The sequence below is a fragment of the Bombus vosnesenskii genome, unplaced genomic scaffold (genome assembly GCF_011952255.1).
Source record: "Bombus vosnesenskii isolate JDL3184/JDL3185 unplaced genomic scaffold, Bvos_JDL3184-5_v1.1 scf7180000013270, whole genome shotgun sequence".
In the NCBI taxonomy this organism is placed as follows: Eukaryota; Metazoa; Arthropoda; class Insecta; order Hymenoptera; family Apidae; genus Bombus; species Bombus vosnesenskii.
The window spans coordinates 1,217,614-1,236,825 of record NW_022882928.1 but is presented as its reverse complement, the minus strand read 5'-3'; the positions used below and the strand labels follow the sequence as shown (position 1 = coordinate 1,236,825).

Sequence of the window (19,212 nt, the reverse complement as noted above, 5' to 3'; positions counted from 1 at the left end):
ATTACGAAAAGCATTCAAAATGAAAAATCGAATTTGTTATCGATAATATTAATAAGCATATTGAATATCGATATATTGAATACGAAGATCGATGTTTCTCTAGATTTATAGTAATTCATGTTTCTTTTTATTCATCAAATATGGCATCCTAAAATGCAAAACATGACTCAATAAAATCGAAGCAGAATAAGCAAGTTGTTACTGACTTAATAATATACATGATTTTGCATTGTACAGTGCGCTCTTTTGTAGGTTGCATCTATTTGTGCTTCTTGTGTTCGTAATAGTAAGACAGTTTCAGTGACAATGAACAAGAATCTCACAGATATTTGTATTTACAAAAGTATAGAAGATGTTCAATCTAAGAAATTTATATACAATAAGTTGTTGCCTTATGCAGACGAAGTAGAGACAGAAACACAGGCTTTATTAGCCGAAATTAAAGCAAATTTAGGGCGTGCTGTTATGTTTAATGAAATATGGCCAGGCTGCTATGTATGGGTTACTAAATTAGGCCAGTGAGTATATTCATTTATATTATTATATTATTTGAAAGAAAGGCAATAATTACATTTTAATTATACTGCTTATTTTAGAAAATATATTTGTAATCTGGATTCATGAATATTTTTTCTAGTTACATAAACATGTATGGATTTAACTTCAGCAAAGAAGATCACATCTTGCTTATAAAGTTATTATATGAACTGGTTACAGTTTCAGAAATACCTACAGCTTCTACATTTCAGTGTCTTATTACATTACTAATGTTGTTAAAGTAAGATGATTTAACTTTTATTCATAATATTATATAGGATTATCATTTGTTATAGGAAATCAATTTCACATGTTTTAATATATATTTACAGAAAGAGGAAATTTATATCTCCTGATGAACTGAAACTGCCATGGCGACCTCTTTATAATATGATTCTTCGTATAATGAAAGCAAAAGAAAATCGTCCTGAAATGTACCATATTTGTCATCTTTTTGAGAATACAACAGAATCACTTATTGTATACGCAAAAGTTTATTTTCCTGTAAGTGAATATTTTTCTTAAGTAAATTAACAAAAGAATGAAAATTAATCCTTTATAATAGTTAAGTGCAACACAGGAGATATTAGATGAATTAAGACCAACTTTATGCCTCACCGATGTCATAACAATGTCTCAAAGTATACAACTGTTACGGTGGTTTTTACCAGTACAATTGCCTCCAAAATACCATTCAATTGGATATCAACTATGGTTTGAAGAATTTATGAAATTATGGGAAATATGTCACAATGCACCAACATGGGAAAATGAAATGATGGAGTTAATGGCAGCAGTAGCTAATTATAACATTGGATACATTAATTGGGAACCTTATATACCATTGATGTTCACTAGATTTATACGGTGCTTAAAATTACCAGTATCATATAATAAAATACAAAAACATCATGAAATAGATGCAAATTCTATAACAATATGGATAGTAGCAGTTCTGGTAAAATTTTATTGAAAATTAAAGAGTATATTTAAATAAAATATCGTTTCATATATTGTATAATGTTTTTAGGGAAATGGTTCAAGTGCTCAAACATATCTTGATAAGTTTTTGAAAACGATAGAAACATATTTTCATCCTGCTAATAATGGTTACTGGTTGAATATATTAAAAGAGATTCTTATGAAGCTTTCATTTTATTTTATTACGCGTTTGCACAAGTGAGAATCAATAACAAGTTTTATAATTAATTTTTACAAGTATTTATAAATTTATAATGTATGTCTTATTTATATTATAGAGAAAGGTATGCTGAGCCAACTTGGGAAACTCCCATTCCTGAAGAGTATAAATTAACTGATAGTCATGTTGATGCATTTGTCAAAAGTATGTTACCAGTAACTATGGCATCAATATTTAATAAATTAAGTGTTAATCATGCATCACAAGCTTTACAATATCTTGCTACTATGAGACCCAATTTGGTTATTCCATATGTTTTGAATAGAGTGTCTTCTACATTGGATTCTCTCACAATAGAATCATATAAACTGATTGCTACATTGAATTGTATGGAAGCTATAGCTAGGCCAATGGCAGAAGGGTCTAAAAATGTAAATACAGGTGTGGATTATACTTTTCTGGCTACTTTTTGACATGATTTACTATTTATTTTACATTTTTATGAATTATAAATCTCTTTTGCAGACTATACATACCCAGAAGGACCAAGACATGTTTTACCACTACTTTCTCTGCTTCTATCTAGCATTGATCCAAATAATCCAGAAAAGTGCTTTTTAGCTTTCCGTCTTATCTCAGTTTATGCCTGTTTCATACCTATTGTGGATACTTCTAAACCAATCACAGCAGTAGGTGAAGAAGATAAATTAGATTATGAAACAGCGTCTGGATTTGAAGATTTTGTTTTACAATTTTTGGACAAGATATTTTCTTTCATAGATCACAGTTCTCTAGAATTGGTTAGATTAGAAAATTCTGCTGGTGGCGAGAAAAGTAAATTAGAAAAGGTCACAGAAACCGTTCTGTGTAATGTGTGCATGATCCTGTTAATGTATATTAATGATGCAATATTTAAAAAGGCTTTAGATAAATTATGCACATTTATAACTCAACGTACACTCGAAATTAAAGTTGCTGGGCAGTTGGCAGCTGGTTTGTGTCGAGTATTTGCCCAAGTTAATGGCAAAGAAACTTTGAAAACATTATTGCCTGTACTTTCACAAACTATCTTAGATATCACGGGCGAAAGTAATGATATTATTAAGGAAGAACATGTGGATGATCGTCTTTTATATGCAATGTTGCTTTTATCTGCAACTGTTACTACAACAGGGAACAATTTACTACCTTATATAGATACACTCACAACAGTTCTTGACCGTGTAGTGATTTTAAACTCTAGAGAAGGAAACAATTTAGCTTGTATATTATTAAAATCAGTCCTTCATTCATTATCTACTATGGTACCATGTCACTTTACATCTACTGATGAAATAAAGTACTGGGGTCAAGTTCTGGATATTAGTAGCTTAGATGTCAAATGGTACATTCCTGATAAGACAGAAATGGCTGCAATAAATCGAATATTTTTAAGATATCTTATTCCTGAAACAAGTAAATTAAAGACATATTGTAAACGCTTGATCACATTAAGGAGGTTAACTATTGATCACTTCTATATAATATTTAATGATAATATTCATTAAGAATAGGTGAAATAAAATTATTATATGATTTTAGAGAAGAGTTACTGACTAGCTTAAATATTGTAAGCACCATTATTGAAGGTTGTGAATCTGTTTTACCTATATATGAAGGGAAACCATTAGATTTAGTGAAATCGTCTTTAAAATGGCAACCTTTCAGGCCAACACTTGGTATGAAACATGAAATATTAATGCCTAATGGTAGTAACGTTAAACGTTACATTGGAACACTTATGAATAAATTGCAAGGTATAATTCTTGAAAATACAGAGGGCGATACAAAAAGTTTATTTGTTTTGATAAAGGTATCTGTTTAAATATACTATTTAGAGTAATAAGTTAATAAAGAATATTAAACACATTATAAAATTCTTTTATTCTAGATTTGGGGCTATCTCTTATTAGGACCTGCATCTGTTACAACTAATATTGTAAATTATAGAAATATAAAAAGAGCGCACAAAATGATGAAGGACATGTTAGTAAGAAAAAAGGGAATAATGGGATCCTTTGTATTGCTATGTGCAGAAATTCAACACAAAACTCGTTCATATTTACAGTTTTTTAATTTAACTGAAGCTCATAAAAAAATAATGTTAAAATTATTTAGATTGGCTACTAGCAGGTACTCTGACGTGCGATGTCAAGCTCAACGCGTCCTCTTGCGGGCTTTCCATCATTTGACGTTGTCATCTAGAATCATTATTCCAAAATTACTTGATATATTGAGGGCGGATCCGGAAGCAGATCATGATGCGTATAAGGTAAGAACGACAACAATCATGACAAGCAACGTTTAATACAATTTTTTTTAATACTTCATTTTATCTTACATAGGGAGCTCTGAATATTTTAGTTGATTCTCAAGAAACAATTATCGAACATGATTGGAATAAATTGAGAGATTTATGGACAACTTTGGTACTTTCTAAACCATGTGAGAAATTATCTATAATTCGCTTGAAAGAAGATGTTGTGAAATATATAAGTAAACAATTTACAACGATCGCTATTACGTTTGAAATACCGAATACATGTTTGGAAATTGCAACAGCTTTATGGAAGACTAATCCTCAACCTACTTTACCTCAGCCCACAGAGGATGAAATTGTGGAAGGTTTAAAAATTGCACAAGCATTTAATGAAAGTAATTTGGCATCTTATAATGGTTTAATAAATGATCTCTTAAATGCCCTTTTGGAAAAGAATTTACATTGGAGACATCGTTTAATGGCAATAGACTTTATTCGACATTTAGTTCACCCGGAACAAATTTATCCACCAAAAGTAGTTCGTTACTTTGTAGGAGCATTAATACACGATTCATTAAGTGAAAGAAATATTGCTCTTCGTGTAGTTATATGTATGTTGCAACAACAAAAAAGAGAACACCCAAAGGTAAAGTACTGAAAAAATTTATTTTGCAAATATTTTTGGTATAACTTAAACACAAATTTTTTAATTTCAAGATAACTATTGATCCACCAACATCACTAGAACAAAATGAGTCATCAGAAAACCAATCTGTGAATTTCGAACGAGGGCAAAGACCAGACAATGCTTGGCTCCAATATAATTTCGAAACTCGGCCCTTGACTGCAGAGCAATGGGATGAACCTAGATTTATTCATAAGCCATATCTAGGATATTACACATGGCCAAAAAAAATTGAAATGTATGCCCCGACACCTCAACAACCATGTCTAGATCCAAATGTACGAAAATTAACAGATCATGAAAAAGAAATCGATCTCTTTTTTAACGATTTGCAGAATATCAAAAAACTCATAAAATTTTATAGTCTTGAAACAAAAAAGGACAATGACAAATTCAATTATTATAAATATCGTCTTTTTAAAGCCCTTTTTCGTAATCATGGGATAGTATTCCTAAAAAATTTTCTGCCACATTTACATGAGTTAGTGAAGGATAAACAAGAAAGTAGTCAAAGGTGTGCAGCCGAGATTATTGCGGGAATCATTAAGGGTTCAAAACATTGGCCATTTAATATGGTTTGTGAAATGTGGGATTCTTTATTACCGGTCATAAAACTTACCTTAATTAATATGACACCAGAAACTCTTGAGGACTGGGTCCTTTGTTTTTCCACAGCTCAACAATGTAGAGATCCAAATAGACAACATTGGTTACTGGAGCATTTGATGGAAGAAATTTTTGTTAGCGAATCAGAATCGTCTTTTATTGAATCGGGACGATTGCTTATTTTACAAACGACTCTTACTGAACAACTATGGCGGGTTTTGGAATTATTACAACGTTTGTTGAAACGGATAGAAGATAGATTATTAGAAAATCCATTTGAAAACGTGAGAGAACGGTTAAGTTCTGTTTTAGTAACGGTGTTCACAAGTTTAAGAACTTCAAACAATCAGTCGGTACCGCAAATACAAGATTTCTTAAATAAAATAGTGCCAAAATTACAACCTCTTGTAGATGAAAATGCAACGAAATTCGACAATGATGTAAAAAATCTGCCTGCACATGTATCTATTGTTAAATCGAACGATCTAAAAGAAATAGGAATAAATGAAGAAGAGAAAGAAAGAGCAATTCGATTACTTAAGACAATTTGTAAATGGATTGTAGATATGAATCGTCCATGGTATGGTTTACCGCCAGAATTGTATCAAATATTTCCAATCATCTATCAGATGGAAAATTGCGAAACAGATGAAGAATTGAAACAATCGTGTACATCTGCTTTAACAATATATGCACAAGCATTCACATTGCCGTGTAATATGCCAGTAGCTTTAGAAGCAGTAGAAAAAATGTCAAAGCATGTATCTTGGTGGACAAGATCTGCTTGTTTGGAATTCCTTCAAGCTTGGGTATTTTACAACATGTGTACATTTTTAAGTAATCCATCATGGGTTAATTCTGTTAAAGATATAGTTTTACGTTTATTAGAAGATGAACGAGTTGAAGTAAGAAAAACTGCTGGTGAATTACTTAGCGGATTAGTGCATTGTATGTTTATACCCGAATTAGAATCTTTATTGGTAAATATATTTGAAATATTTTTATGATAATTATTACCAGCAGTTATATTTATAGATTTAATATATATAGTTTTCATATTATATATAATTCATAATATATATAATTTCATAATATATATAATTTTCTAATTTTTCAGGATGAATTCAAGAGAAAAGCAAATATTAAATTATGTAAAAAAGAAGCTTTGAATAGTAATAAGGAAGAAACAAAAAAGAATCTAAAAGCTGATGCATTACGTATTCGTCATGCAGCTATAATAGGAATGTGTGCATTTGTACAAGCTCATCCATATGATATACCAAAATACGTTCCTCCAATTTTTGAACATCTTCGTGCTCATATGAATGATCCACAACCTATACCAGTTAGTATCCAAAATAAATTTGAAGCATGATACAATAATTCATTAAATAATAAAATTCCTCTGAGTTACAGATGACAATTAAAGAGACTTTGGATGATTTTAAAAGAACTCATAATGGATGGAGGGGTGTGGAGGAGTATATGCAACATTTCACAGAAGAGCAATTATCTGTATTGCAAGATTTAATAATGCCACCATCCTATTATGCCTAACAGAAAGTTAACATTTTTATTATATAGTAAAGAATTTTTTAGTAATAATAATATAAAAGTTGTGTATATGATATTTAACAAAAAATGTATTGGTATTTCGCTGTGAAAATATACAAGATATAATATAAAATATACAAAAGAAGCCATATTTGTTTATTTAAGACTGTCTAAATGTCAATACAGCTTTAATATGAATTATTATACATAAGGTATATATGTTTCTGCTAAAACAACAAATTTGAATATTTTAATTAAGCTAGATATTAAATAAATGATAATTTACGAAGTTTCATGCAATAAATGGTAAATGCCACTATAATTTAAAAAGTTTAACTTACTGAAATTATTACTGACTACCTCTCAAATTAAATGTTTGTGAACTATTTTATGTTTATACCTTAATTAATATTTTTATTTATATATATATATATATATATATATATATATAACAAAAAAATAAATGTTATATCATGTAATAATGACTATATGTTCCTTAAGTCTAAAAAATATTTACGCTAAATATAAAATTTTTCTAGAGAATAGGTTAGACTACTAAAATAGGCTTGAGGCTTTATGGAAAATTCGAGTATGTATATATGATACGATAAAACTCATTTTTCATTTAGAAATCTAGTAACTTATTCTTTTAATTCCATTCATTTATATGTAATAGATAAATCAAGAAAAATATACGTCATATTCTTGTTTGTAACTTTCTTGAAATTGCAATTTTAAGTGTTTTCTAGACATGACATAGCATTTCTGATTAGACAATCGCTTCTAAGTACTTGAAGTGGATAACGAATTTTCAGTAGCTATCTGATAGCAGTTGTATCGCCATGAATCGAATAGTGATATTTGGAGCTACAGGAAATACCGGACTATGTGCTTTAAATAGCGCTGTAAATAAGGGTATAGTCTTATCTACTATTTATCATTTTACTTTGTAATCTATTCTTTTATATATATTAAAAAGAGATTTTAATTATCGAAAATGTAATAAAGATATAAAATATTTTATAGACAGGTAATATCGTTATGATCAATCCCTGTATTTGGTTTTGTTTATACGCTCGTTCCGTTATATTCGCGAACGATGATTTTAATAAAAAATATAAAATAGCCAGAAAGGTTTTTGTAAAGATCTTAGATAAAGTACAAGCGTATAATATTTGAAAAATGCAAGTTATGCGCAAAACTAATTTTATTTTAATTATCTTAAAAAATTTAGGATTAAATATAAGAGCATTTGTAAGAGATGAAAGCAAAGTACCAACAAATTTAAAAGATAAAATTGAAATAGTTGTTGGAGATGTTACTAATGCAGAACAAGTTTCAAATGCAATATCTAATAGGGATGCAGTGGTTGTTGTGCTTGGCACACGGAATGATTTAGGTAAATATTCAATTTTATATGAAATATTAATTTTTCAGCCTACAATATGAGCTTAATATCCATTGCAAATTTTCATTTAGGTCCAACTACAGTATTGTCCAATGGTATGAAAAATATAATAGATGCTATGAAAGTGCACAATGTAGAAGTGGTATCTGTTTGTTTATCTGGTAAATTTTGCTAATCTAATTATTTACAACACATATTGATAATTTTCATGTATTGTTAATTAATATTTTGTTTCTTGCAGCATTTTTGTTTTACAAACCTGAAGCAGTGCCTAATATATTTAAAGATGTAAATGCAGATCACCAGCGAATGTTCGACCTTCTTAAAGAAAGTAAATTAAAATGGATTGCAATATTACCACCCCATTTTACAAGTATGTCATTATTTGTAATTTTAAAGAAATTATTTACATATATTTCACAATTACAGACAATCGTTTGTATATATATTTTGTCTATTTGCAGATGTACAAAGATCAAAATATGTAGTAAAGCATGATGAGTCTCCTGGTCGGACTATTTCCATATATGATTTAGGAGATTTTCTTATTGAAAGTCTTCAACAACCAGAACATTATCAAAAAGTTTGTGGTATTGCTAACATTGCATAATATAACAAAAACTACATTTTGTAATGTGGTCAGAATTAAAAAAATATTTTGGAGAATATTTTCAGCTTTTAGTCATATAAAAAAATAAATAGGTAATATGAAAAGGCACCTTCTAATTTGTACAAAATGTATTACATTGAAAGTATGCAGCTATTGAAAAATATTTGTGATTTTAAATATCTATTGGAATGGTTATAATTTCTTGTAAAATATGAGGATGTGTGCATGAGAAGTGTTTCTGTATTTAAAAGCAATTAAAAAAATAATTTTTTAGATAAATAAATAAATAATATACATTTGTGGAATATAAAAGAATCTTGAAAAAAATAAAACTGTTACTGTGATGATAATCTTTTTACCATATGTGTTCTGTGTGTTAAGATACCTAGATCATAGAACTTTGGCATCTGAAAGTTTGGCATTGGAGGTGGTGGTGGACCACAATATTGTGTACTTTTTTCTTTAAGCTTTGCTTTAGTAAATGCTGCACTAGAATATACAACATCATTGATGCCTGATGCTTTAAATGGATCACAGGTTTTATATCCATTTTTTAGGTAAAAAAGTTCTTGGCCTTTAGTTATTAAATATACATTTTTAATTCCTTTCTTTGCTACATGTTCCTCAGCTCCACGTAGTAGTCTAGATCCTAAACCCTGAGATCTACGCTGGTAGTCAATTATCACTAAGACATGAAATAGAAAATTAAATTTGGTTCTTGTTTGTACACTTTCATATTTTTCTCTCTGTTAAGCTAATTATACATACCTGATTGTATAAAACAACTATGACGTAATCGAGGTATTAAAGATATTTTACAATGACCAAGGACTCTGTCCTCTTTGTCTATTAGTATAAGACATGTGGGAAACTCATCGCATGATACATTCAGAAATTTTAACCTATTTTACATTGAAGTTCATTTAATTGTTAAATAGGACTTTGTTTAAATTAAGTATTATGATATACCGTGCAGTTTCACTTCTTGGCCATTCAGAATTCAATAATGTACAACAGTCTGGAATTAGGTCTGGTCTTTTATGAAGTGGTACTATTCTATATTCCTTTTCAATAGCAGTCATATCTTTTCTGTAATAATGAATCATGATAATATAATTTTTGTGCAATTTAATTTAACTTTCTTAAGTTCGAAATATTTCAAAAAGTAGAATAGTAAAAGTTTTGCATTATTTTTGTGATAACAGTTATTAATAGAAATATTAAAAGAAATTGAAAAAATTAAAAGATTGTGATAAGATAATGGTAATGAAAAGCATACAGAAATAGATTTCGCGATAATATTACGTAAAGTATCTATTTTTATAGCTATAGTCAGGACAATAATTTTCATATTTTCGGGGAAAGGAATTAAAAATAACTTGTCATGAAATATCAAAGGTAAAATTTCTTCATATTATAGAAGAAGTAACAATAAGAATTATTGTTTTATTTTTATATAAATTATGACGTGAAGATATCGAAGAAGAATCCATTAAGCAACTAGGAAGGTTAAATAATACATATTTCATATTAATATATGAGACAAAATTTGTTCGAGTAAAACAGACGGATGGTCGGAGATTGGGATCTATTTGATTGATTGACTCCTTTAGAGGGAAAAGCGTGCAACAACCTGTGATTGACAGGTATCGAAAAATAGAAGGTAACATATGCGAACAAGTGTAATAAATAGCTTGGTGCAGATGTCCTTACCGTATTTTTCTAACTGGATGATGAGAACTTGACACACAAGTTTAAAGGTCACTGTGCTTCACCTATATGTATCCCGTGTGGAAATAGCTTTGAGATTAATATCATCTTGAGCCAAGAATGATGCTTCTGTTGAACATATCCCCACTGTTACATAAAATTTTCGTAGCACCCAGTGGTATTATAGAGTACATCACCTCATTTCAAGTCATTCTTCCACTAATACGTCTTTTGTCTAATAATTATATCTTTACTTGTTAATCTTAATAGAAAGGAATTTTATACTATATATAAAATATCTGGGAAATACTTGTACTATTTTTAATTTCCAATTACATATTTTATTTTTTTACAAAAAGTTTTGTAGTCTATTTTTTATTTTGTAAATTGCAATGTGATACATTATTGGAATGTTAGATAAGAAAAATTTCATATTTTTATTTGCTTTTTTATTTTATTTATTTTGCTTATTTATTTTATTTCTTTGTATAAAGTATCTCACTGGGACATGTCCATGACCCATTCTCTTTCGAACGCGAGTCTCGTTTTTTGCATTTGACCCATTTTTTTAAATAGCCTCTGTTCTACATATATATGTGAACAATGTCCTGCATTCTTTATTTCGACAGTGATGGTCAATAATTGTTTCTGAATGATACGATTTTAAGGAATTACAGAAAAAGTAATTCTTTTGCATTTATCACTTACGAAAAAAAAATAAAATAAGTGTTTATGGAAATCACTATGTATGCATTTCTCATTTCTTACTTGTCATTATTTTGAATTTTAAATCTAAGGATTAATGAGATTTGAGAACCATTGTTGATCCCACTAATTGTTTACTTGTATCATTCCTGTGTTTCTAATATCTTATTTTCAGTATTTAAATCAAATAAATAATGGTATTCATACAGATTATTTAGAAATATCTAGAATTACAAGTAATAATATTGCACATAAACTCCATTAACGGAAACGAGACGTATAAGCAATAGTACATTATATCAGTTGTGTGTATGAAACAAATATTTTAAATATTTAACAAACATATAATTCATAACATAAAAATGTTGTCTGCAAGACCTCCTGTAACAGGTAATAACATACGGAAATAAAGTTTATTAATACAGTTAATATAATAAACTTGTTTATGTTCTTCCTAACCTCCTACTTTTTATTTCATACAATTAATAGAAAATCCTTTGGGACTTTCTTGGCATGATAGTGCATGGATTCCTGTATTAAATCCAAACAATATAATGGACTATTTTTCTGAAAGAAGTAATCCTTTTTATGACAGAACATGTAATAATGAAATTGTCAAAATGCAGCGTTTAAGTCCTGATCAGTTACAGTAAGTAATATGAGTAAAAGCATTGTTTAAATGTAAAATATCAATAATTAAATATTTATTTTTAGAAATATGACTGGCCTTGAATATATTCTTTTACATGTTCAAGCACCTATTTTGTACGTGATCAGGAAGCAACACCGTCATACTCCTACTTTAGCAGCGCCACTTGCAGACTATTATATCATTGCAGGTGTTGTGTATCAAGCTCCTGATTTGGCATCGGTTGTGAGCTCCAGATTGGTACTTAAAATTTATTAAAAATGAGTATTATCAGGACGTATTGTTAATTTATGGAACTTCGTTTTATAGTTATCTACAGTACATCACTTACAATCTGCTTTTGAAGAAGCTAGTTCATGTTCAAGATATCATCCTAGCAAGGGCTACTATTGGGATTTCAAAAATGGGAAAGCTATGGCAGCAAAGAAAGAAACACCTGTTCGTGAAGAACCAAGTTCTCTATTTCAAAGACAAAGGGTGGACATGTTACTTGCTGAACTTACACGGAAATTCCCATTGCCTGTTCCAAAGCCAGTGCACCAAGCTATAGAACCTTGTACATACTTATTTTGGTAGTTTCTTTTGAAGTATTTTAAGCATCAAAGTAAAATTAATTTGTTAATCTTTTAGCAATGGAAATTAAACAAGAAGTAAAAACAGAAAAGAAGGACATGAAACCACCACCAGAAAAGAAACCAAAAGTTAATTAATAAGGGTTTATAATGGTTTAATAAGAATATAAGACCAATAATGTTCTATGTATATATTGTATTTTATTTCAATTTTTATTTTATGAAATAGGTATTTAGCATTATCAATTATATCTTTTTCGTTAAGTAAAAAGTGTGATGAACTGGTGTGCATGTGAATATATTTTGGCAAACTACTGAATTTGTACGAAATTAAAAATAAAAAATAGAAAATATTTGTCACTTGGTAGTATTTTATTTTTTCCTGCACCATGGACAATCTGGATTATCCATTTCTTCTTCTACATTTATTTTTATCCGTGGAGTCTCTTTCTTCTTAATCTTCCCTTTTTTATTAAATTTACGACAAAAGATAGAATCTGGACATTTAATTTTTTCTTTCTCGGATGATGGATGACGGAAAAATCCTTGATGTTTATATGCTTGCATTAACCAAAAATATCTTGATGTAGCAATTGATCTGATCTATAAAATTACATTGTGTTGTTATAACTATTGAATGAAATTGAGAAGTATTTTGTTACAAACTTTCATATTAATTTGTATAATCGATTTAATATGATGCATTACGTTAAATTTTCAATTAAGGAAATGGTTATGAAAATATTTTAGGACCTCAAAGTGATATTAATAAAATATACTAGTGTTTCAACTATTTTTTTAGAGTTTCATTTGTAATTTTCTATTACGAAGAAGAATGGCACGTAAGGTAAAAAATGATATGTGACGGAAATACGTGTCCTGAGAAATACATAGATGAAAAATTTTTCGGACAGGGTACCTGTGATTCTGACAAAGATGAATTTATACAAAATTTGAAACACGAAAAGTGCAAAATAATTCAGTTAGTTCGTCGACAAATGCGTAAATTTTATGATACTCAAGTAACATTAAATATCAATGAAAATATTTAATTTGGGATTTACGCTCGTGTATCTTAGAGGAATAGTATGATCTTTTTTTTCCCAGTACAAAGCATCTTCAATATCAAATGGTTGGCAAACAAGATACATGCAAGAATCGCCAAATATGTCACATATAATAAAGCGCGAAGTGAATATAACAGAAGATACGAATAAAGAAGCAACTGATGTACCGAGAAGGAGTACAATGTCAGATGGTCAAGTATTGTGTCTGCGTACCCTGGGAAAAATTCGAAAAAAAATTTGTATGACAGTTTTAATTGCTGGAATCATCATACTGATGGCAGTGATTTACGGCATTTATTTCCGCGCTTATCTTTGCAATAATGGGAAATCTTGCATCACATCCCTTCAGTACACTCACGTTAAACATGCATTATTTTAAGTATGCACGACAAACACGAGAGATTAAGATAAATCGTTGGAGAAGATAATGGATATTGTTGCGATTGTGGGTAAATTTCTCAACAAAATAAGCAAACCATCTAAGACTTGACACAAAATATATTAAACTTGGAATAATACACCATGTGTAGCGTTTAGTTAGTATGCAACTAGTCTTGACGATTTCTAGATTTTTTTTCAGTTCCATAGATTTTTCAATGATGAGACATTTGACTTGTAAGCAGTGTTAACACGTCGTCATGTTCGTACTATGCCATTCCTTCGTGCAATGTACACCAACTCGACGAGGAGACTAGTTGCAGTTCGTTTGACGTTCATCCTCAGTACCCAACATAACAATTATACGGTACGATTGTTTTTTAGGCTTCGAAATATCGGTCCTCTTGATATGTTTCGCTCATTCGTTCTCTCAGATACTTTTTACACACAACTTTCTGGACCGGGTATAGAGTTGGCGATAATGATCTCTTTCATTAAATTACGATCAGCTTTAAAACTAATAGGTTCCCAAGACTTTGTAGAGAATGGATTCAACTATAAAAAAAAAAAAGAAAAAAGAAATGAAAAAAGAAGGGAAAAAGATTTACAAATTACATTAAAAATATTAATTATTACTAATATTATTATATAGTACTACTCACGCTGCATCTGTTACTTTGAAGTCCTTGCTTATGAATATCGTACGGTGCAAACAGCGTATCTGGTCGTACAGGTAAAAATAATTGTGGTTCGCGTTTTATCTTTTCCTGGTCTAAAATCAAACTCACTACATTATCCTATCCATACATTATGCATATTATGCATACATTATAACAGAAATAAAGGCGGATAAACTTTTACCTTGTGGCGACTGTATGATATCTGGCTGATTGTTGAGTGCGTAGTCAGTGACCTGTTTCAACGTGTATTCGACAAAATAAGTATGATCCCCGTGTGTAACATCAAGCATCGAATTATTCCTCGAATCTGGAGGAGTAATTATCGGTTGTTTCATGTAAGGCTCAATATGAACCGGAGAAGTGGTACCTCTGCGTCGGTACATCACCGACATTACTAAAAGTGCAGTAATGCCAAGCGCCATGAAGCCGGTAAGAAATAGAATAATTGGAACCATGCTTACTCCCCTATCTAAAACAACGAATTACCAATAACACTTGATACATTCAATATATGATATTTCTTTATCCTTTTGAATTGCTAGGAAACGCTGAAATTATCTGAATTATCAGATTAAAAGATTACTTTCCAAGTACAATTTCTTACCCGTGTGCTTATCGGAGTCCTTTAGCATTATATCCTCTAACAGACTCACTTCGCTTCTTCCTTTCGCGTTTACGGCATAAGTAACGAGATAAAAATGTGTCGCCGGTAGAAGATCCGCTACAGCAATCCTAAATACTGGTACGTCTGCGGACACACTGGATGCATTCACTCTTAAATTACCAGTAAGAACTTCGTACGCTTCTAATCGAAACTCTTGCCTTAATCCACCATCGTATCCCGGCACACATTCCACTTCCAGGATCTCGGAACTTTGATTCAAGGATGCTTTTATCGTACAATTGTTCAGAGGATTTGGTTTCACTGGGAATGTAAATCAAATTGGTTTCTTGTCTGTACGATATTATAGACATCTGTTATGAGTTATTTATACATAGAAGTTACCTGCTGGAATGATTTGATAGATACAAGGCGCTTCCTGCTTTCCTATTATGTTTCTACCCCAACACGTTAGAGCTCCGTAATCTCTTTCAGACACTGGCGTGTAAACAAGTTCGCTCATTGTTCCGTTATTACCATCGAATTTCGCTGGTGCAACTTCGAAATTCTCGCCACTATTGTTGAACTCCCAGACGAATTCTACCTCGTTAGGATCAGCGTCCACCTCGCATCGAACTTTTACCGATTCTTCTAACGATGCTCCGATGATGGATACCTCTTTCGCTTTGCACACTGGTGCGACTAAACATTAGAGTCGAAAAGATTGAACAATTGTAGTGAAATCATTTATCAATTATCTTTTATAATATTTATAGTTTGAACATATATTTTTTTTTAAACTTACATTGTACTCGCAAAGTTACTACTGGACTGGTAGTTTCACCTCGGTCATTACTAGCAAGACACGTGTAATTCCCGGCGTTGTCTCGACCTATCTTTTGCAGTACGAGACTCTGAGTACTCATGATTATTCCAGCTGAATAATTTTGCGTTAACACCGCATCCTATAATTATTTAATAATATTATTAATTATTCTTACAATAACTGCTTAAAATAAATTCTTATTAATAACTGGTATTACAACAAGTAAGTAGGTAATATAACAAGTAAGATACTTACGTTGTGCCTCCATGTAATTTTATGGTGTTCTGGGTTAGCCCGAACTTTGCACTCGAAATATACATCGTCACCCTCCTTTATTTTTTCTGCATTTAGGGTACTACCCAAGTGTAATTGTACTTTAGGTGGAACTGTGAAATAAACATGAAATGTTTATCTGAACATAATTACTACAAATTTCGGAGTACTCACAAACTACGTTTAATTGAAAGAAATCTTCTAGATACGCGTCTGGCAGTGATGGGTTTTCTCCTCGGCATTTGAGGATTTTCCCGTGATCGTCGGGAATCGGTGAAAACATGAGCGTACTTAAGACCACGGAAGTATTACCACCATCGATTACCTGAATGATTAAAATTTTCATAAATAAAAATATCATAACATTAATTACAAATTTGTAGCAAAATCATCGACATATACTTTGCCATTGTGATAAATGGTGTTTCCTTCCATCCAGGTAATTCGTGCTCGAGGATGCGATCCTGTTGTCTCACACGTGATGGAGTAGTCTTTCTCCGTTTCTAGCATCGTCGGTTTTAATAAAATTTTCACCGACAGTGGTTTTACTGAAACAATAAAATATCATTATACTATGTAAAATTAATACTTTTTATGATACGAATTTTGAATACCTACGATAAACATCTAGGAGAATAGTCTTTTCTAATGGAGGTATGAGGTTTGTGCTCCAGGCTCGACATTTGTAAGTTGTGTTACGATGTTCCCTTCTCAATTGAGGTACTGTTAATTTACTGACGACTAAGTTCTTTCCAATTTCCTCCAACTTACTGTCCACTTCTTTCTCATTGACCAACCAACTAACCACCGGTGTCGGTTTGCCTATGTTTAGAAAACGAATTAGAGTTGATCTTCAACAAATTTAATATCATATTTTTAGTACTAAATAATCAACAAAATAAGAATTACCTCCTCTTACTTCGCAAGATAGACCAAACTCGACGCCTACTTGAAGTGGACCTGCGGTATTACCCACAACCACACCAGAGCTGTCGTAAATTAAAAGCTGATAAGGTGGAACTGAAAACAATTTCGAAATAATTCCAAGAATTTTGAAGATATTCTCACGAACGTTAAACGCTTTTTCTATGTTATACACACGAATTCTTACCTATTACAGTGAGGTTCACTTGAAAATTCTTCGTGGGCGAATTTTTGAAATCTACTCTACACCGGTAGATCCCTTCATCGTCCAGTTGAACCGCTTCCAGAGAAAGAGTAGCCGGTTTCGTCACGGTAACGAAGTAAGCTCTCGGGCCAACCACGGTGCTGTCCGACCAATTCAGAGCTTTGTTAAATGCTCTTCCTCGCACGTCGAAACTGAAACAGTCAACCGTTTCAATATACCTTTCTAATTAAATGAAGTTTATTATTTCAAATGAATTTTCTAACTAAATCATATTTTAACAGAAATAATACCTGTAAATCGGTTTCACGGCGTCATCGCGAAACCAAAGCACCATGTATACGCGATCTTCACGCGTGGACGGTTCAATGTCACAAGGCAATCTAGCGGTGCGTCCAAGAACGGCACTAACTTCAAAAGTTGCGACTGAAAAGAAGATAGATAAAGAATTATATTTTTATTTGGTTTCTCGAGAATATATAGCAAATATATAGGTTGAATTTATCGGTAGTACCTCGTTAATTGTTTGTTGAATAATCGTTGAATAATTTACTGAAATTTAATTTGAACGGTTGCGATCACTTATGAAGTAACGATTCCAGAATATCTATGTACATTATTATTATGTAGCAAGTAGTACAAGTAAATATGTCAGACATGTGGCTGATCAATGTACACGAAATCTACTGAAGTCACGGCAATCTTAAGTATTTGGGACAAATACCTAGCGTCTCTACGTTCTAAGCTATTTCATATTGCTGGAGATCGACTTAAGTAGATGCGACCTATAGTTAGTTGGTCAGACATATATTTCCGACCAATCCTGCATACATCAACAACTTACATAAAATGTTTTCTTTGCGAAACTCTTTTTTCTACTCTAAAAATAATAAAAAAGAAATAATACCATAGGATCATTCATCTGTTTCTTCAAACTTAACTGTCTTAGAATTTTCTATTCTTCTTTGTGAATATTACCCATTCTACTATTCCATTGCATAGCATAACTTTAACTATAACATTAACAACGTACCTAAATCATCGTCCTTATCCCAGTTCCCGGTGGCGTTCACGTACACGACTACAGCAAGCATGTAGCCGACGATGATTAGCTTGATCGTGATATCAATGAGCACCCCTAACGCCATCCCAAGAGGGAACGGTTTAAGGGGTGAGTTCGGTACATTCAGATCCGCTTTTTGCATAATGTCGCCCCGTACCGGCCTGTCCTGTGGTTCTCCTTTATTATCATTCCACGTCGAGAGGTAGACGGCCTCCTCCCACCTCCTCCGTTTCGTGTGCGATGCCCTCGACGAACGTACGATGTCTCGACTCTCTTCTTCTCTCCCTCCTCCTTTTTCACGCTATCTCTCTCTTTCTGGAGTAGTGACAAAGGGACAGGGCGCAGGACACGCTCACCGATTAATTCTGCCGCCGTAGGAACTTTTCGGCCGATTTTCCTCTACCCGTTCTCTGCTTAAAGCGTACATCGAGAACGGATTGTTCGTAATTCCAATGAATTCCGTGTATTGACCAGCGATATGGAGATACTTTTGCGTTATTCTCGTCGTCTTGATCGCATTCTTTTTTTGTTGTCGAATCAAGTCAATCTGAATATAAGATACGGCCTTCGTTTTGAGTTAGCTCGATTCATTTGCTTACATCGATTCTCAGCAGGTTGGAGAGCGTGAGAAGGCTGCAATTCAAAACCTCGATGGGTCTCGATGGGTGGCGGTTTAGTAGGTCGTAATACAAATGTGTTCAAAATTATTGTCGATTCACGAG

At 31.6% G+C, this 19,212-nt stretch overlaps 6 protein-coding genes across 10 annotated transcripts; 4 read left to right on the top strand and 2 right to left on the bottom strand.

Annotated features, from left to right (window-relative positions):
* The first annotated feature begins 87 nt into the window (after positions 1-87).
* LOC117231096 (proteasome activator complex subunit 4-like) lies at positions 88-6,986 on the top strand. Of its 2 annotated transcripts, none has more exons than XM_033489189.1 (13): positions 88-518; positions 638-778; positions 870-1,041; positions 1,103-1,495; positions 1,568-1,716; positions 1,797-2,119; positions 2,204-3,176; positions 3,260-3,530; positions 3,609-3,989; positions 4,063-4,623; positions 4,695-6,248; positions 6,386-6,613; positions 6,685-6,986. In XM_033489189.1, exons 1-13 carry the CDS (start codon positions 307-309, stop codon positions 6,823-6,825), a joined length of 5,499 nt encoding a protein of 1,832 aa, XP_033345080.1. In that variant the 5' UTR covers positions 88-306; the 3' UTR covers positions 6,826-6,986. The 2 variants fall into 2 exon arrangements, with proteins under 2 accessions (XP_033345080.1, XP_033345081.1); XM_033489190.1 differs by having other exon boundaries at positions 387-518; positions 597-778.
* A 560-nt stretch (positions 6,987-7,546) lies between these two features.
* On the top strand, positions 7,547-8,985 carry LOC117231092 (flavin reductase (NADPH)). The gene is made up of 5 exons (XM_033489184.1): positions 7,547-7,737; positions 8,057-8,221; positions 8,302-8,391; positions 8,472-8,603; positions 8,695-8,985. Exons 1-5 carry the CDS (start codon positions 7,665-7,667, stop codon positions 8,838-8,840), a joined length of 606 nt encoding a protein of 201 aa, XP_033345075.1. The 5' UTR covers positions 7,547-7,664; the 3' UTR covers positions 8,841-8,985.
* Positions 8,986-9,060: 75 nt separating this feature from the next.
* Positions 9,061-10,787, bottom strand: LOC117231093 (N-alpha-acetyltransferase 80). 2 transcript variants are annotated; one of them, XM_033489185.1, is made up of 4 exons: positions 10,554-10,787; positions 9,810-9,929; positions 9,609-9,742; positions 9,061-9,525 (listed from the first exon to the last, which is right to left on the bottom strand). In XM_033489185.1, exons 2-4 carry the CDS (start codon positions 9,920-9,922, stop codon positions 9,176-9,178), a joined length of 597 nt encoding a protein of 198 aa, XP_033345076.1. In that variant the 5' UTR covers positions 9,923-9,929; positions 10,554-10,787; the 3' UTR covers positions 9,061-9,175. The 2 variants fall into 2 exon arrangements, with proteins under 2 accessions (XP_033345076.1, XP_033345077.1); XM_033489186.1 differs by having other exon boundaries at positions 10,606-10,785.
* LOC117231091 (mediator of RNA polymerase II transcription subunit 6) lies at positions 10,292-12,836 on the top strand. 3 transcript variants are annotated; one of them, XM_033489182.1, is made up of 5 exons: positions 10,292-10,486; positions 11,745-11,904; positions 11,970-12,144; positions 12,214-12,460; positions 12,535-12,836. In XM_033489182.1, exons 2-5 carry the CDS (start codon positions 11,810-11,812, stop codon positions 12,612-12,614), a joined length of 597 nt encoding a protein of 198 aa, XP_033345073.1. In that variant the 5' UTR covers positions 10,292-10,486; positions 11,745-11,809; the 3' UTR covers positions 12,615-12,836. The 3 variants fall into 3 exon arrangements, with proteins under 3 accessions (XP_033345073.1, XP_033345072.1, XP_033345071.1); XM_033489181.1 differs by having other exon boundaries at positions 10,292-10,503; XM_033489180.1 differs by lacking the exon at positions 10,292-10,486 and adding an exon at positions 10,998-11,645.
* A 481-nt stretch (positions 12,837-13,317) lies between these two features.
* LOC117231094 lies at positions 13,318-13,948 on the top strand. The gene is made up of 2 exons (XM_033489187.1): positions 13,318-13,498; positions 13,584-13,948. Exons 1-2 carry the CDS (start codon positions 13,331-13,333, stop codon positions 13,920-13,922), a joined length of 507 nt encoding a protein of 168 aa, XP_033345078.1. The 5' UTR covers positions 13,318-13,330; the 3' UTR covers positions 13,923-13,948.
* A 75-nt stretch (positions 13,949-14,023) lies between these two features.
* On the bottom strand, positions 14,024-19,150 carry LOC117231087 (hemicentin-2). Its single transcript, XM_033489176.1, has 14 exons — positions 18,461-19,150; positions 17,721-17,853; positions 17,413-17,621; positions 17,211-17,321; positions 16,920-17,123; positions 16,704-16,849; positions 16,476-16,626; positions 16,284-16,414; positions 16,008-16,167; positions 15,608-15,904; positions 15,206-15,526; positions 14,783-15,070; positions 14,584-14,693; positions 14,024-14,476 (listed from the first exon to the last, which is right to left on the bottom strand). The coding sequence occupies exons 1-14, from the start codon at positions 18,630-18,632 to the stop codon at positions 14,363-14,365; spliced, it is 2,547 nt and encodes an 848-aa protein (XP_033345067.1). The 5' UTR covers positions 18,633-19,150; the 3' UTR covers positions 14,024-14,362.
* Between the last annotated feature and the right edge of the window lie 62 nt (positions 19,151-19,212).

Excerpts from the sequence above, each read along its gene's own strand:
- LOC117231092 (XM_033489184.1), top strand. The coding sequence starts at position 7,665 with ATGAATCGAATAGTGATATTTGGAGCTACAGGAAATACCGGACTATGT. Across the intron at positions 7,738-8,056 it reads AAATAGCGCTGTAAATAAGG|GATTAAATATAAGAGCATTT; the intron begins GTATAGTCTTAT and ends TAAAAAATTTAG. Across the intron at positions 8,392-8,471 it reads GGTATCTGTTTGTTTATCTG|CATTTTTGTTTTACAAACCT; the intron begins GTAAATTTTGCT and ends TGTTTCTTGCAG.
- LOC117231096 (XM_033489189.1), top strand. The coding sequence starts at position 307 with ATGAACAAGAATCTCACAGATATTTGTATTTACAAAAGTATAGAAGAT. Across the intron at positions 519-637 it reads TGGGTTACTAAATTAGGCCA|TTACATAAACATGTATGGAT; the intron begins GTGAGTATATTC and ends TATTTTTTCTAG. Across the intron at positions 3,177-3,259 it reads CGCTTGATCACATTAAGGAG|AGAAGAGTTACTGACTAGCT; the intron begins GTTAACTATTGA and ends ATATGATTTTAG.
- LOC117231091 (XM_033489180.1), top strand. The coding sequence starts at position 11,618 with ATGTTGTCTGCAAGACCTCCTGTAACAG. Across the intron at positions 11,646-11,744 it reads TGCAAGACCTCCTGTAACAG|AAAATCCTTTGGGACTTTCT; the intron begins GTAATAACATAC and ends TACAATTAATAG. Across the intron at positions 12,145-12,213 it reads CGGTTGTGAGCTCCAGATTG|TTATCTACAGTACATCACTT; the intron begins GTACTTAAAATT and ends TTCGTTTTATAG.
- LOC117231087 (XM_033489176.1), bottom strand. The coding sequence starts at position 18,632 with ATGCAAAAAGCGGATCTGAATGTACCGAACTCACCCCTTAAACCGTTC. Across the intron at positions 17,854-18,460 it reads GGATAAGGACGATGATTTAG|TCGCAACTTTTGAAGTTAGT; the intron begins GTACGTTGTTAA and ends TCTTCTTTTCAG. Across the intron at positions 17,622-17,720 it reads GCCGTGAAACCGATTTACAG|TTTCGACGTGCGAGGAAGAG; the intron begins GTATTATTTCTG and ends TGACTGTTTCAG.
- LOC117231093 (XM_033489186.1), bottom strand. The coding sequence starts at position 10,658 with ATGATATTAATCTCAAAGCTATTTCCACACGGGATACATATAGGTGAA. Across the intron at positions 9,930-10,605 it reads ATACATATAGGTGAAGCACA|AAAAGATATGACTGCTATTG; the intron begins GTGACCTTTAAA and ends TCATTATTACAG. Across the intron at positions 9,526-9,608 it reads TAGTTGTTTTATACAATCAG|TGATAATTGACTACCAGCGT; the intron begins GTATGTATAATT and ends TTCATGTCTTAG.
- LOC117231094 (XM_033489187.1), top strand. The coding sequence starts at position 13,331 with ATGATATGTGACGGAAATACGTGTCCTGAGAAATACATAGATGAAAAA. Across the intron at positions 13,499-13,583 it reads GTAAATTTTATGATACTCAA|TACAAAGCATCTTCAATATC; the intron begins GTAACATTAAAT and ends TTTTTTTCCCAG.